Source organism: Acromyrmex echinatior, chromosome 2 (assembly GCF_024713525.1).
Source record: "Acromyrmex echinatior isolate Ae372 chromosome 2, ASM2471352v2, whole genome shotgun sequence".
Classification (NCBI taxonomy): Eukaryota; Metazoa; Arthropoda; class Insecta; order Hymenoptera; family Formicidae; genus Acromyrmex; species Acromyrmex echinatior.
In genome coordinates this window covers 15,500,928-15,519,210 of record NC_141853.1, presented here as the reverse complement: position 1 = coordinate 15,519,210, position 18,283 = coordinate 15,500,928, and the positions used below count along the sequence as shown (strand labels likewise).

At 38.5% G+C, this 18,283-nt stretch overlaps 1 protein-coding gene and 1 long non-coding RNA gene across 2 annotated transcripts in view; one reads left to right on the top strand and one right to left on the bottom strand.

Annotated features, from left to right (window-relative positions):
* The window catches only part of LOC105147173 (uncharacterized), a 90,729-nt gene that overhangs the window by 16,735 nt on the left and 55,711 nt on the right, over nt 1-18,283 (top strand). The gene's annotated exons all lie outside the window — the stretch shown is intronic.
* On the bottom strand, nt 10,995-15,822 carry LOC105147172 (achaete-scute complex protein T3). Its single transcript, XM_011058014.2, has 2 exons — nt 14,637-15,822; nt 10,995-12,888 (listed from the first exon to the last, which is right to left on the bottom strand). The coding sequence occupies exon 1, from the start codon at nt 15,541-15,543 to the stop codon at nt 14,674-14,676; it is 870 nt and encodes a 289-aa protein (XP_011056316.1). The 5' UTR covers nt 15,544-15,822; the 3' UTR covers nt 10,995-12,888; nt 14,637-14,673.

Genomic DNA, 18,283 nt, shown 5'->3' with positions numbered 1-18,283 from the left:
CCTGTCCGGTTTATATTCGGCCGCAGTGCAAAGGGAGGAGCACGCGGACCCGCTCGTTGCCGCTCGTCTGAGGTACTGGTAATTGTCGGAGCCTCTCTTTCGGGTCCTCGTTAGATCCGCTCCGCTTGGTTCGTCGTGGGTCCGCTGCTGCTGGAGAGCTCTGATACCACACAGATCGACCGCAACTCCACGCCGGTTTCACCACCGAAATTCGCTCACTCGAAATTGGTTCAGCTTGTAGCCGCCGAAAATCGAGCACGTGCTTTCTATGGCTATGCATGTTCACTCGTAACGCAGAATTTTGAATTACAATGTGTAAGTCTGATCATCGTATATATCAACATGTTTGAAAGATTATTGACATCGCAGGCAAAACTCTTTCCGCGAAACGATCTGCTCTTATTCGTGTTATAGTAAAAAATTTATTATTAGATAAAATTTCAATAAAACTAGTTAAAATCATGTATCTTTGAATTTTGTAGTGATTTTATATTATTCCGATAATCACAAATTTTTATGAACACACACACACACACACATATATTCTTATTTTTTAATTAATAATTTTTTAAGCTCATATATTAGTAACGTTTTTTATATGGTATATAAAATTATATGCTTTATTGAAGATGATCTCTATTCAAATTTTGCATCTACAAATTTATCGATAACATTTGCATAAAGTTATAAAATATAGAGGAACTGTCTTTATTTACTATATTTAAGGCTTAGTTAATCGAAATTCCAAAACCCGTTCCTCTAGATTTTTTATTTCGTTTTGTGCCCCTTCTGATTCAGTATATCGATAGCACGCGTGCGGACGATGTCCTCACTCTCCAATGTTCATCTCAGATTCTCCAATAATTTCTTACGTGAGTCCCCCCGTTTGTTCGAAAACTATTCAAGCCCTCTCGGCAAAATCATAGTGACATTATGCCAGTCGAGCGGAGGGCGTGATTTCGGCAAAGTGGCCAGAAAAATAGCATACCGATCTCGCATTCTATTGAATTCAGACCACAAGCGGTCGGTAATTCCGCGGGTCGGGCCATCTCTCATCTCGCCTCTTCGCGCTCGTTCCGCATTACAATTTCTTCGGTGAGCCACTAGCTCCCTTCCTCTCTACGTCACGTCTCTCTCGCAGGGAGGTGACAAAGAGTCGCTGTCGAAGAAAGAGAATGGCAGACTGTATGGCGACGGTCAATGTCGAGGCGTGAGACCCCGGGACACCGTGGATTGTCCTCGGAAGAAAACGCGAAATACTGAATGGGAAAGAATGGTAGCCAAACGAGGCGAAGTTAGTCGACCCTACTGCGGTTGCACCGACGACGATATGGAAACGGTGTGGCAGCGAAGATCGACGAGGATTTCTCGTCATAAAAACGCCCCTCCTGGCGGCTCAGAAAAATCGCAGTTCGGGATACTGCGATAATATTTTCCTAGGATCTTAGAAAAACTCGATACTTGCGTTTGCAGCCACCGAGGATCCATCCTTCGATCTCATCTTCCCTCGACGGGCCACTGCTCTTCTCTCGCGGTCGGATTACCAAGGCACAAATCGTAACCGTGAAAGGATCCGATTTGAGAACAGATACGTCCTCGAGCTTGTCTGTTTGTCTTCTCATTCAACTGCAGCGCGCCGCACCGCGACGAGTTTTTTTTTTTTTTTTTTTGAGACACCATTACACAGTTTCCTTATATCGCTTTACGAGCGATAGGAGAACGCTTGTTTTGTTAATGAACCGATATCTTCGCAGTAATTTCAATTTCCAATTCATTGATCGGTACATTCAGAGACAAGTCGTACAGAGAATCCAGATCTTCCATCTGCTTTGCTACACACACACACACACACACACACACGCGCGCGCGCGCGCGCGCGCGGGCCTATATATATCTCCATAGAATATATACAACGCATATTAATTGTGTCCTAACATACATGAGATGCGTACAAAGGCCTCGGGAGATAAAGTCGATAAAAGGATAAGCAACAATGAGTGCTAAGTGTGCCAGGAACCACGTTGGTTGATCAGACAACAGACACTGATCATAAATGAGAGCATCTCGCACGTTCGGCTAATGAATAATTTTAGTATCCTAATGAAAATAGTCAGCGGCGCGCCCGCAGATCGCCGAATCCTTTAATCAAGTCATTACGCTTTCCGCACGATCCCGACATGTGGGATGATCCATTCGTGGTTTCGACACGTGTCCGTGCGCGATAAACGAAGGATGATCGCGTTAGTCTGGGAAGGAGAGAGAGAAAGAAGGATATAAAAATGAGGGGAAGGAGGAGAGAGAAAGAGAGAGAGAGAGGAGGGAGGGAGGAGAAAGAAAGAAAGAAGCCCGCCGCGAATCGCCGTGTTGTTGCCGAAACATAAAGATCTTCTTAATTCGCGTGAGGAGCAGGCTTCCGTGCTTTTTTAATCTACGTAGACTTTTTGCGGGGTTCCTGCACCCGGTGGTGCTTACCAATGGCGGTTGCAACGTGTATATTTAGGCTGGCATTAGGCCGTCCCGGTTTCTAGGTGGCTGCTTATTAACTCTTCTTCGGCATATTGCCTCCCGTAATGCGACCAACAACTGCAACGCCTCCCCTATATTTGCCTCCTTTTTGCCCTCCCACTGCCTTTTCTTGAGCCCGACAAGGGATTCCTAATACTACAATATCGCGTCGTGACTAATTCGCAGTCGTGATTAGAAACGATGATGTATCTTTGCGAACATGTGGATGATTAAAGCATGAACTTGAAAAAAATCATGGTACACAGAGAAATGCTCACAATATTTTTTAAAATGTACACATAATATTCATATTTGGCACAAAGTTAGATGACAGGTATACAGATGAAAAATGGCGTGGACGAATAGACTCCACTAGAACCCTTTAATCACAGACGGATCATAAGGATTTCATCAAATTCCTCTAAGCGAGAAAGAAATATAGGCTATCTCACTTCTCCACCAATACGTGTGTATATATCATGTAGGAATAGAGGAATTGAAGGAATTTGACAAAATCCTTATGGCTAGTCTCTGATTAAAGGGTTCCTAGTGACGTGCCCACGTGACTTCATTAGAAAAATGGCACGAAGTGAAGAAGATGTTTGTAAGTCATTTGCGCACAAACAAATGGAGTATCCAGATATGTCTATAAAATAGATTGCCATAAAGCTAAAATTGGTCATTGTTTTAGATGTCTTGAAACAATTTTCAGAACATCAAACCATTGATCGCAAATCTGAATCTGAAAGAAAAAGCCATTCTGAATACTCTGAGATAGAGAAACGAATTGTTTAGCTATTATATGAGAAAATCATAATTATCGTCGCGTGATGTAGCAAAAATAACAGGTGTATTATAACTTGTACATTTATTTTTTTGTATTTATACACTTACTTTACACCTACTTTTTTGCCATATCACATAAAAATAAATGGGAATGTCTCCTAAACAATCCGTTTCTCTGTCTAAGGACATGCAGGATTTTTCTTCCAAATCCAGACTTTCGATTAATAGTCTAATATTCTGAAAATCATTTCAAAACATCATTTCAAAACATTTTCGAAACAGAGGATGTAGGCAATTGTTGCTTTCCTGCAATCTTTTTTACAGACTTATCTGAATACTCTATTCATGTGTGCGCAAACGACACATCTTTACTTCACGTCATTTTTCCAATTAAGTCACGTGGGATCTATTCGATCACGCCATCTTTCACGTATATCTGTTAGCTAACTTTGTGCCAAATATGAATATTGTATGTCCATTTGAAAAAATATTTCTCTATATACGAATTTTTTCGAGTTCATGTTTTAGAAAACGTAAAGATGAAAATTTCTTTTAAATTTATTACGATCTTTATTACGATCACCTTGAAATGCTATCACGATTAAATTAATAGTACGAAGTTTACTATCACTGAATGCAGCCTTGTCCTGAGATTTGTACTAGCGTCAACGAGGAACATGTTACGTCATTCGAACACAATCGGTCTCCAGTTAGCTCGGATCGAGATATAATCGTGAAACGAAAGTTAGTTCGACAAATATTTGTAGTCACTTCCGGCTTCGTAGCTTTTTCACAGAGACTGGTTGAATTTTATTCTAGGGAATTGATTATAACGAACATGACAGATCCAATAGAGTTACAAAAATTATCAAAAAGGAGACAGAAAAACGTAGTATAAATTTTTTAATATTTTAATTAAAATTAAATTAACTTTTTACACACGACGCACGCACGCACGCACGCACGCACGCACGCACGCACGCACGCACGCACGCACGCACGCACGCACGCACGCACGCACGCACGCACGCACGCACGCACGCACGCACGCACGCACGCACGCACGCACGCACGCACGCACGCACGCACGCACGCACGCACGCACGCACGCACGACGCACGCACGCACGCACGCACGCACGCACGCACGCACGCACGATTCTTTTAAATTTGCTCAATAACAGCCACTTGCAGTTGAAGATATTTTAACGAGGCTTGTTATCAAGACATTTAATTTTTAAATATGCGATTAAACATTTAAAAATGTATCTTAATTTATTACTATGTATCCAAAATTCACTAAAATCGAAAAAGGACAAAGCTATTGTTTTGGTTAGAGATTTATCTAACTTTTTAATTCCTTTTCCCCTGAAGTTCACCAGGTGGTCTGAAGATGCAGAACTTTTTGGGGCTCCTTTCGATGATGCATTTACTTTATATCGGGGAGAGTGATCAATGAGTAGTGATAAGTCGGGCAGGATACAAAGCGTAAACAATCGTTTTTTGGCAAAGTCACATCGTATCCATTCGTTTTTGTTGTTGTATCGATGAGCGATTAGAAAGTAATTAGCGCCCCGATAATTGCCGATCCTTAGGTCGAACCCCTGCGGTTAGGTTATAGTTAGTCCTACTCATCTCGTACCGGATGTTCAATGTCTCGGAGTAGGGATCTATTGTTTTCCATTGAACACTTTCTCACGACCGACTGTTGCTAAGCGTTACTATTAACCCACAATTGTATTACTGTAAGAGATTTCTTAAGGTGGTATGCATAACGTTTGTCGCTGAATTTCATTTGTTCTCATTCTCGTTTTGAATAATTTCATATAAAATAAATATATTATAAGAGAAACAGATCAGTTCGCATATACCGGTTAGCAAAACCACGGGCGGTCTCGTGGAACGATCTTGTGACCGAAGACAACATTGTATAGAGATACAAACAGAGGTTTTCCGTCAAACAAATCCCAGAACGTCTCGAGACTGTCGCATGCAATCGTCTGTGAGAATCGCAGACGGATGGATTTACTTGGCTAAGCATACATTGCATTATGTTCTCCTCGGCTAATGTTCAAGCTAACGAGGCCGGGATATGGTTTTTCCGCGACAAAGACGTAGGTTACACAGCGACGGTACGAAGAGAAAAAGGGAAAAGGGAAGAGGGAGGACATTCATGCGTGGTCGTCTCCTCCGGTACTACCACCAGCGAAATGAAAGGGAAGGCACGGTAATTGAAGTTAAACGAGATAGCCGGCCATTCATGGGTTACGGGATCGTGACAATGAAGCTGGCTCTTGGTTGAACGGACGCCTCAGGCGACAGACAATGGCTCCGCTGGAGTTTACACCGCGTCGAGGAGTTATGCCGTAATATTGTGGCCGTCCTGGTAGTTTTCATGTCGATGAAGGTACCGCGTGAAGTTCTTCTCGTCGTTCACAAAGTCGCTTGGCCGATTCATGCTGTAGTTCCGTCCCGACCTCAGTTCGTTCACCGTGCGAGATTGAAGAAGCAGGAAGAAATAGTTTGGCAGTGACCTTCATCACATTATTAGGAACCAATCAATCTATTGTGAGTGATTTACAAGAAAAATGAAAATTACAAAAATTACAACTTTTGAGAAGTTTCAAGATGCCTGCGTTTTTTAAAATGTATAAGAGAGATTCATTCATTATATAAAATTATAATAGTTATGAAAAATAAAACCACGTATCTTTAATTTTTTGAAAGATACTTTGTTTAATCATGTTTTTTTTAAATTTGAAATGAGAGAATGAATTTAATTTGTAATTATATAGTAATGATTATAAAGAAATATTTCATTATTTTAATATTTATTGGAATAAAGCATATACATATATGTATCTCAATATATAGTTGTTCAAATCTGCACAAATCTTTAATCAATAAAAAAAAAACGTACAAAATCGGTTTGTAAACGATTTACATTTGAAAAGTACGGTCTATTCATTTGGCATTCATCCCGATTAAGTACCTAATGATGTTCTTCCATAAACATTGATCCTATTCATTATTACAACGAAACACGCAATGAAATCATGTAAACGCGAATTGAGGAATTAATTGAGGAATTAATAATACACGTGTGTGTAAAACACGCATGGTTATATATAGATTATATATGGTTATATATAGATACATGCACGCCAGAACGATACATTTATTATTGCTCTTTAAAAGTCATGAAAAGAAGCTGAGAATCGAAAGAGTTGAGATGACCTAAGATATCATACTTTCTTCGTCGCGAACAGATTTTTCCATAGATCAGTTATGACACCGAACGAAGGATTACAAGATTGATTTTCTTGTTCTCAGTGGTAGCCGAAGATCTCCCGTTGCGATCTCTTCGAAGCTGTAAACTCGCTGTGATGCCGAGATTCAAATCTCGAATTTTTCACAACTCTTTCCTGCTCGTCGAAACAAAAGTAAGATTTCGTGGAGAGCGCACAGCGGCTGATCGTGGTTTGGGAAATAACCGATGAGCTCGCACGAACAACATTGGTCCGGATACTCGAAAGGAATGGACTGTCGTTTACTTATTTTTCATTTGAAGGAGCCCTCATATGTTTTCAAGTAGTTACCTGTTTCTCGTTAACACCCCGCGTATCTCATGCGTCACGCTGTAGATAAGATAGATAGAAATGTCCGAAGAGTCGAGTCTAGACAATAACTCTTTCTATCCATTCTAGAAATTCGACTAGAATACAAAACTAATTATGTATTTAAGCGTACAGAGTTAGAGACATCATATATACTGCTCTTATATTATTATTATATGTATACATCTACATATTTGAATTGTTGACTTTCATCTACCAAGTAATTGCGTTGAAAATTATATTACCGCAAAAATATTTTATACTCAGATCTTAGATTCGTCGTAACGATGCGCGTAAACACATCAACGTGAGATCGTAGACGTCTTAATGGCAGCCAGGACGACTGCTGGGCGGGTTTGCCGAGAGCGATTGGCGCGCGATCGTTGATTTCATCCCGGGCGGTATCTCTCTCCCCTATCTTCTGCGGTTGCACGTGAATTCTTCCCTGAAGAGACGCAGCATCCAAAACGCGTTTCCCGGGACGCTATTCGGCTGGGTCCCACGACCACCCACGACACTCGAATGTGGCGAATCCGTGAGACGCGAGCGGGCACGAGTTCTCCCGTTTCATTTTTTTTCCCTTCTTTCGTCCTTCACTCGACACGACATCTCATCCCGGATCCTCATCTTGGGTTCGAGAAGCCGCGCTTGAATGACTAAATGGAATCGAAGTGAAATGGAACGACCGCCCGTGTGTCATTCACATTCGTATGTCACGTCTCGCTTCTCCTGGCTCCCGAAAAGCCAGTCCGAAACGATGATTCTCGGCGACGAAACGCGACGGTGCCGATGACTTTCGTGACTTAAGCGTTTCTGGTTGTCATGCAGCTATAATTATGCTAAGAGAACTGAATACTCTGAATGATTTAGCAGCGATCGGACGAATGCACGAGATAAACTGTCTCTATTACTGATATAGCATGCTATTATATTATCATGTTGCATTAATTCATGCATGTATTTGCATAATTTGATATGAATCTATAACAGCTTCTGATAAAATTTAGCATTATACATAGGTGTTAACAAATAGCATTACCTGCATGTACAAATAATATTATCAGTGCTGTAGCATGTAGATATATTTGAATAGCGTTTATTCTAAAAATTATGTGCAAATCTAATTTTTAAAAAAGCATTAGATATTTTAACAAAACATTGAAGTCGATGGATGCAGTAAGTACTTTTCGTGGTATTAACGGAGCATTAAAAATTTTCGCCTTAATTAACCAACGATTCTTTATGTGCGTACGTTTACTATCCACGTAAGATATTCGGATGTCTTTTTCGTAGCAATTTACGAGAAGGTTAATAGTTCGTACGGAGTGTTCCTCCTCATCGTCTTTTCGGCCATTACCCTATGCCTACGCTCTCCCTTCGCGCATCTCTTATTATATATGGAGCTGTGAGAAGTGTGTGTCCGGAAGCAAAATCGAAGAAAACGATACCACGCCGGGGTGGTATAATACTTTCCATGGCACAGCCCCCGGCGTCCTTTCTCACACTCTCTCTTTCTAACGGAACAGAACGTGATGCAGCGCGTCGGAGCGCGCCGGATCCCGACTGACCTGTGGAAGAGTTGGAAAGGAAACTTGCCTCTAATTATCCTGTTGGGGCCATATAGTAGCCGCGTGAGTGCACGCGTGCGCTGCGTTGCGTATACGTGAGTGAGTGCGTGCATACGTGCGTGCGTGCGTGCGTGCGTGCGTGCGTGCGTGCATGCATGCGTGCATTCGTACGAGTAACGCTGCACTGATGCGCGATCGAGAGGAGGACCGGACTTCAAGGAGAAGGGCGGCTCCGACGGCAACAGAATATATTATAGACTCGTTCCTTTCGACTTGCGCCGCGCCGCGTCGGGCTGAAATCTCGCTCTGGGTTTCGTGTTAACTTAAGTGTCCCTGAAACGGACTTTGTGGGAGAGCGCGGCGTGCGTATGCCTCACGCACGCTGTCGCCTCTTCTTGTAGTTGATCTCTTAACGATCAATCTCTTTTTTTCTTTTTTTTACGCGGTTCGTCCGAAAATAGATTATGAATTGTTGCGAATTGTATTTTTGTACTGTAAAAATATATTCTTTGAGGTGAGCAAATAGTTACATTCGGAAATGCGTACATGTTACAGAATTACAGTAAAAATTCATTGATTCTTATGCAGCAATTATATTGTGAAATTACAGGTTTTTTCAAAATATTAAGATTTTAGAAAATTGATTAATAACAATAAGACTATTTATTTTTTATATTTTATTAGAATATAAAAATACAAAAAAATTTAAATGAGTTAATACATATAAACAAAATCTGTAATGAGAGATTTTAAGTGTTTTGAAACTTATATATTATATATTTAAAAATTATTTAATATATTAATTATATATTATATATTTACAAATTAAATCAAATTTGATAATAAAGAATTATATGTCATTCTTATAAAATAATGATATATGTATGTATGTATATTCACAATATCAGTTCTATCCTTGAACTTTAAATCCAATTTGAAAGAGTCTGAACTAGCAGGGCAACAAGGACTAGTTATTAGTTGTTTTTGGCAAGGATCCTCACCGGACAAACGAATCTAATTTTAATTCGCCATTGAGACAATTCGCCTTTTAACTTGTTGTACCGATAAGACAGGCTCACGATCAGTTGTCGTGTGTTCTCTTAAACTTCGATTATTGTTCCTCTTCATATTCTTAGTTCGTTGAGATAAATAAGAGAATTATAGCGTTTTTCACTGGCAGAGCTGGTGTGTATTCGGTGCACTTTAAAGCCATTGTACACAAATTGACATAAAGATATTTGTTTAATAAAAATACAGAAACGAATTAAGTCGCGAAACCCTTAATTTTGTGGTATTTAAATTATACATTTTTATTTTATTAATTGAGATATCTCACTTTTAACATTCAGATTAATGTACAACAGCTTTAATAAGAGATATTTAAAATGAGTCTTAAAAAATTTAAGTATAATATATATGAAAAAGTTTCAGAAAAGAATCAGAAATAATAATTCTAATATAACTTATTATTAATCTATACGTTTCGTAAGAACTCGTACTATAATCTATAATCAATATTTAAAGATATATTTGTATAATAATTTAAATATTTTTATTTTTAATATACTGTTTTTATTCATAGTGACACTGTGTTAGATTGACGTATTGAATTTGGTCAGTCATTCGTGGCAAATTTTTAATGCTAATTTAAGTCGTTTTGCGGTTTCGAAAATCGTGAGGTAGCTAAAAGGATATACGATGGGAAAATTACTGTTATTTTCGCGTATTATTTACTCAGGAAGACATAGGAATACTGACAGAAATAATCGAGACCAATTCTTTTTTGTGCTATGATATCCTCAACTTCTGTGGTCAATATATGTATAATTTCTGAAAAAATGCTATAGTTTTGGAAAATGTATGACAGGTGTCTCTTTTATACCTGTTTCTCATTAATTAATCTATATTAAGTGCAGGTGCAGAATTGAAATTTCTTCATAAATTACCAATTTATAGCCAAATGATTAAAACAAAAAATTTCTTGCACCTGCAGAATTGGATACAAGTAATTATACATAATTTACAGTGGAACGGGATATACTTAAGATAACAATACACGCACAATTTTGTCACGAATTCAAACAGCCGTCATACTCTTATCGCATTAACGAATATTTTATGAGACTTACTAAAATTGGAAATATTACGAAAACATAAAAAATGCGCAACTATATAGTGCCTCTGTACATGTTCGTGATGGATTTTAATCATACTTTCCGCAATTGTCCTTCTCTTTTCTACTCTTTTATCATTTTCCGAATTAAAGTTAAATTTTTCAAGAATTTTTTATTTCAAACAATTATAAATGTATTCTATAGTTGAATGTAGCGACTCTTCTTCCTGAAAAGATACATTAATGAAAAATATATTTGAAAAATATATTTGATGCGAGAAGTGTCTCCTGATAGAGGAAATCAAATAAGTATATATATATGAATATATTTGAAAAATATATTTTAAATGTAATACCTATATGGAATTGGAGTCAGGGTAGCTTGATAAATAACAATTCTGTAAAGTTATTCGTAACGTCATTCGTTATATTTAACAAATTGTTAAATCTTATTACAATGTTTTTTTTTATTTACAAGAAGACACTATCGATCGCGAAACATCGATCGATTCGCTCCGGGCGAGTACACAAGTTTCCTCCATTGTGTGTGATTCATCCATTTTTCTTTCATACATAACTTACGGCGCATTGTACAAATTATTAGTGCTGTCAATAGTCGGATACATAGGTATTTCGAATGTTACTTGCGTTATTTATTCCAAAATAAATTTACTTCAAATGAACACTAAATAATGACGAGATTATGTCTCGATTATGTCGTATATATACGTTTATATTTTAAGAAAGACAATCCATGAAAAGACACGTTCAGTCAGAGAATAATACTATATTTTAACAAATATAAAAAAATGTATAGCATTACTCTCTGAATATTTTTTTTTTAATAGATAATGCTATTCAATCCCTAAAACGCATAAATAATCCATATAAACATATATAATCTTAATGTTATAATATTATATATCGCTTTCATTATTATCAATTTTTATAATTGGGACACATTAGATGAACATCTATACAGACAAAAAAATAGGAACTGGTTAGCCACAGATATTAAAGTTCTGTCCAAAAATAATGTAACTTAATATAATGTATCTGAATACACATGTAATTTCTTTGAATTTGAGTAATGGATAGGTACTTGGTATAGAGATTGGTATACTCGACTCATACTAACAGCATTGTAAATAATTATTACATAATAATATAACAACATAATTATAATTATAATAATGTAAATATAATAATATATAAGTATGCAATGTAGTTATATAAAAAATAATTAAATATTTGTATACACGAATAACGTTTGAAATACTCGAATATCTGAATATTGACAGCACTAACGCTTACATTCGCTGATATAGTCAGTCGTTCCATAGAATCGCTACAGATTTTATGGAATTACTGCGAATTAATCATTTTAACATATATATACATACATATATAATTATTATTATTGTATAATAATAATATAATGTAATACAATATATAATACAATATAATATAATATATAAATGTAAATGTAATATATAATATAATATATATAAAATTAGTATATAATTATTTCCATATACACAATAATAATCATAATTCCAGTCGACGGATCTCTTTTTAAAAACAACCTCAAATTATTATTAGTAAGCTATTCATTGAAATGTTTTGAATGAAAATTACATATGATTTCGAGAGTAACATCTCATAGCATAAATTTGTTCCATGAAGTTACTTCCAATCATTAAATGAAATCATGTGACTTTTTATATAAATCGATTTTTCAATTTTATATATAAGAATATTAAGTAAAAAAGTATTCCATGTCAAATTTCGACATTTCTTCAGTGATATTTTTGCATTTTCCTTAAAATCACGTTTCTTTTATTAATATTTTTGTTACGCAATAAATAGTTAAATATAATTTGAAGACGTTAAGATGGGTGAGCCATCCTGAATAAATAACTGTATAGGTACGCTCCCTATCTTATATTTACTTTTGGATAGTGAAATACGAGAAAACGTCATAATAAATTACAAAATAGAAAGCTAATTAGAAATTGCAATGCATTTATCATGTACTTTTGAAATATTACTTCTAATTGTACGTTTCAAAATTCGATATCAATATACGACACGTAATTTTAGAGACGATATATTTCCAAAGATCTTTTTCATTTATATAAAAGAGAATAACATTTTACGTAGTTCAGACGACAAAGTGCAAAGTAATATGACTAGATTATAGTTAATGCAACAGCCGCTTTCTTCATTTACCTTTATTTCTCTTGTTTGCATTGTTTTTGATTTTTGATCTACACGCGTGCCTTTGCATTTGGTCATTGCTGTAACAGAAAACGGAAGAGTTTCTATTAGATATGCGTATTATTAACACGTGAGACAATGATTTTTATTTGAGTAAAGAAATTGAAAAAATATTTATAGAATTGTACATATATATATATAGATATACACACACACACACACAAAATACATATATATATATATATATATATATATATATATATATATTAATATATATTGCATACTTTGGATACGTTATACACAAAATTTCACGCGAATGATGCGACTCAAAGACGACATTCAATGCTTGCGCTTTCAGTATGATATCGATTCGTCCGAATAGATCGCGGGTTTCTCGTTGGTAGAGGATGATAAAAAAGAAGTCCTGCAGGTATACGAGATGGAAGAAGCAGGGGATGATTTCAGGTAAGGGCGGTTTTACTGCAAAGGAGTCCTGCACGCTCTTCGTGGGCAAAAGCGAGAGAAAAAGTGGAAAGGAGTGGAGAAGAGAGAGAGAACGTACCGGTTCAAAAACCGACAAACGAGGGACGGGAATATCTTGAAAGATGCATTCAAGTTAAACGCGGCAAACGAAATCGTCCTCGTGAAAAAGAGAGGTGGAACGGGACGGTGGATAAAGAAAGATGGGGGAGAAAAGTGAAAGATGAGGATAAGGGAAGATACACACACACACACACACACACACACACACACACACACACACACACACACACACACACACACACACGCATATAGAATGTGACGAAAGATCCGAAAGTTATGTCCATCAAGATTAGAGGTAAACTCGAACTTTGAAAGACAATCAAATTTCTTCTATATTTGCGATTTGTTGAGGTCTTTGAACTATTATTATTATTGTACTCTTATATGTTTTGGTCTCGAATTTGTTACATTTAATAATTCTTATTTGAAGAATACTATAATCTTCAATATGAGAAATTGAAACAATCTTTATGATATTTCATTTTTATTAAATGTTGAGGTTACTTTATACAATGTATCCAACCGAAAAAAGGTATTCCCCGATGATCGGATCGAGCGACTTGAAAACGTCGCTGAAGGACGAGGGGCGGGGTGGATTCGGGGAAAAAACGGTAGAAGAGGGACCGACTCACGCACACATGTATGTGCATTAACGTACCGTGAAAGAAATCATGGTACAAAAGCGTCGCTCTTCGAATGTATACGCGGTGCCCCTCTGAATGGAGTCTGCGATTTGAATGGTTTCAGCGAGGGTTCGTGCGCGCCATTGTAAGGGGGCAAGGTCACAAATTTACTCGGAAATTTCTTTAAGCTTCCCGGTAACGTAGCGAGATATTCCCCCGTGAACGGAATACGTTTGTCAATTGGTGAGGGTGGCAAACACACAAAAAAAATATTTTTTGAGAAATTCCGATTGAATATCATTGTGTCAATGACATTTGTCACACACACACACAAAAATCAATTATCAATTCTTAGATTAATTGTTTTAAAGAAGACAACCGTTATCTGAAAAATTTTATCTAAAAACAGCTTATTCGGAAAACTAAAAATGAAGATGATAAAACATGTTAATTGAAAGTAAATTGTAATAAAATTATGTTTGATATGCAACATCACAAGATTCACAATCAACTGAGTCACAAAGATTTTTTTAGTAAGATGACATAAAACTGACATTCACAATTATGACACGCGATGCAACTCTTTGAGGCCACAAGACCTTGCAACGTGAATGACCTGAAGTTACAACTACAAGAGAAAAACATCAGATCACGACACCAACCTTCAGAAGGACGCAGAGCCTAGCGACATCGACATCCTCACTGACTTTGTTGCCACCAGGAGATGACATCTAGCAACTCTTCATCCTCCGGACTCATCGGCTCGTAATTGTCGTAACTGTCGGAATGTGTTGTGTAAAGAGTGCCAGGTGTGCTGTAACCTTGACTTCCGGCTGATGAAGTTTCGGAGACGAAACTTGGCGTTGGTGAACTCGACGTCTCCGAGCATGTTGTCGGGACAAAAGTCGTTGGACTTGGATTCTGCCTAAGGTGTTGATGTCGGAGATCAGATCCATGTGGACTACTGTGATGGCGGATCTCCCCAGTAATACTACCTCGTAGTCTTAATTCCGCTGAATGATTAGAATCGGAATTCACTCCATTTTCAGAGTTGGAGGATGTTGAAGAAGTGGGCGAAGATCCACTGGATTCTGAGCCACCGTCGTGCTCTTCCAGAAGACGTTGAAGACTCCTGATGTATTCCACTGCCATCCTTAAGGTCTCCACTTTAGATAGTTTTTTACTGCCAGCTCTGGATCCTCCATGAGTACCAGCAGTACTACTTCCTAGTGCCTGTGCCACTGTCTGTGGTATATGCTGTCTCAAAGTGGCGAACCCGTTGTTCACCTGTTTTACCCTGTTGCGCTCACGCGCGTTTCGCCTAGCCACCGAGGCAGGTTGATGTGGTACCGTGCTATAAGGTCCAGTTGCTTGACCATAGATCTTGGATCGCTTGCAACCATGTTGTAGAGTACTGTTGTTGGTTGGCATACTGTTGGTGGAGACTATCACGTTGCCGCGATGAGTCTGCGCGCTCGAAGTAGCATGAAGGCCGTGATGGTGATGTTGCTGCTGCACACTTAGCATGATGGGCAAAACGCTCTCCTCCTTGGGCCCCACTAAGGTCATATCACGGATCCGAATCCCCCCACTACCCGGGAGCAGGAATTGTAGCAGCGCGTGCCAGGCGACCTTCGTGCGACGTACACTACTCGACGTATCGAAGAGAAACTTCGTCGAGGAGAGGTCGATACTACTCGTTAACACCTCGTAGGAAGCGCGATTATAGAGAAAAAGTTTAAGAAAAACAGACGAAAGCGTGTGTTGGTTTACTCGACCGAAAAGAAAAGCGTGGGAAGAAAAATTAAACCGCACCCTCGATGCTCTCGGTACGATTCTGGCTCCCGAAATGCCTAGCCAATGAGGGTTCGGGGCCTTATATACCCCGGGTCGGGCACGCGCCTATCCCCACGCGCACTCGATCTCGGGTCCTAAACCCCCGTCTTCTCCCCTTCCCCCGTTTTACCGGCCCGCAGCGCCTCATACCCCTGTGATTCCCCACTACTACGGTCCCAAAGGCCCTACGCTGCCCGAGATTCTCATCTTCGATCGTCCTTACTAGTACACCGCTACTATCCCGATCTGTTTACCGATTTGCTTTTCAGAGCATACCGCGTTATCAATATGATAGGAATTATCGTCGGCGTGTGCCGTCAAAGTAGTTGACAGATTGATAAGCAAATGCTAGAAAAAGATAAATTGAAGATAACTTATAAACTCATTTTTTATTGCGTTTATGACTAGGCAATTAACTCTCATACATATATATATATATATATATATATATATATGTAAATATTAATTGTAATATATTCTTTTATATCCCTTTTATCTAAGTTCCTCTTTATATGAAAATAAAATGTTAATATATCTTAAGAAATACAATAATTTATATTTTGATACAATTAAAATAATATTAGGAAAAAAGTATGAGACAGAACATTAAAAAAATTTTGATACCGCAGTTCATTATTTTAAAGAACGTTTTGGCAAGTAACAAATAAGAATTAATTCGCAGGCTGTGCAAAATCTGTTTATGAAGAAATTAATTTTTTACTAAATAGTAATTTTACTAAATAGTAAATATATAAATAGTACTAAATAGTACTAAATAGTAAATAAGGCCCAATATTCATATATCTAATCCTGTTTCGCGTGAGAGACACTGGCGCATGCATACGAAGGGTCCACATCCCCACCGGTCTCGTGGTGTCTCGGGAATCGAAATTTGAACAGTTACCGGGAGAAAGAAAAGCTGGTCCGGAGGCCCGGGCAAGTCGACTGAGCGAGATGGCGAGAAAGCGAAGTGTAGAATACATGACGAAGACAGAAGCCGTAGAAGAAGAAGAAGAAGAAGAAGAATGATGAGGAACAAGGAGTGGGAGGAGATGGAGAGGTCTGCGGCTGTAGCTGTATAGAAGCTGTGCAGAAGACGAAGAGGTATCAGAGGAGGATAAGGGAGCCCGGTGGCACGGAACATACGAGTACCCGAGACAACTGCAACAGTGGGGAGAGTAGCGGCAGAAGAGTATAGCGATGGGCACGACTGCGGCACGTGTCTTCATCTTATATAGCACACAGTTTAAAAAATGCATTGCAAAACATTGGAAAAAAATTTAGAATTCTCTGACAATTTTAACAGTCAATGTATCGTTAATTCATTATTGATTTGAAAATATATATAAAAATAAGCTTCACTTCAATAATTTGCCAATAGAGAAAAGTTCACTTCCTTCACGAAACGTTAAGAACTGTGAAAGAGATAACAGATGACGCATAGGGTGGAAATGTAAATAGTACTAAGAAAATTTTCCATTTTTGGCATATACCGATAACTGAGTGAGTCTGAAAGAAATGGAACCAACGATATCGCGCTCACTGCCGTCACTAGTAAAGAAGACATGTATGACGACAAAGGGGAAGGGGAAGAGACGCGAGCCGTCCTCCCTTCCTCACATTCGTGGCGCGCGCCTACTCCCATCCACCGGCTCTCCCTTCCTCCAATCCTCCATTCGTCCGGTTTTATCCTCACCGAACGGAGCGTGCGTCTGCATGCGTGCATGCATACATGTACGAGGGCGCACGCGTTCTTGCTCGGGCCTCGTGCTTAAGGGCGTTTGTGTGGGGGATGTGCGTGCGTGCGTGCGTACATGCGTGCGTGCGTGCGTGCGTGCGTGCGTGCGTGCGTGCGTACGTGCGTGCGTGCGTGCGTGCGTGCGTGCGTGCGTGCGTGCGTGCGTGCGTGCGTGTGTACACGCGTGAGGAGTCGCGTTTCTGTACGCATACGCGTTGCGTGTGCGTGCTCGCGCGTGGAACAGGTATATGCTCTCCTCGTTTCTTCTTTTTTTTCTCCCTTTCGATTCTGGCGGTTCTTTTCTCTCTTCGTCGGTCTGTCTTTCTCCTTGTCGAAAAGGCGACGCGTGAGGGAGCGTTGTAGGGCGGTAAGGTTTTCGCTGGACATTCCTATGTGAATAAATAAACGTTAGGCGGACGCTCGACGGTTTAGATAGATAATAGATGTGCGCTTTGAAACTTTTGATAAGGAAATGTATAGGAACGCAAAAGAAATAGCACGTCTCGAGAAGCATTGAAAATACGGATGTTTCAGAAATGAGTAAACTGTTAACAAAAAGCTCACAAGTTTTAATATGCAATGTAAATTTTACAACTTACTGTTAATATAAATTTCACATTTTACTCTGTCTTTACTAAATTTGAATTAATTAATATCAAAGGTATAATATTCTTTCATTTCTTTCGTAATACTAATGATATGAATGGCATTAGCATTATGTTAAATTATATGAAT

Coding starts and splice junctions, on each gene's coding strand:
- LOC105147172 (XM_011058014.2), bottom strand. CDS start 15,543: ATGACCTTAGTGGGGCCCAAGGAGGAGAGCGTTTTGCCCATCATGCTA.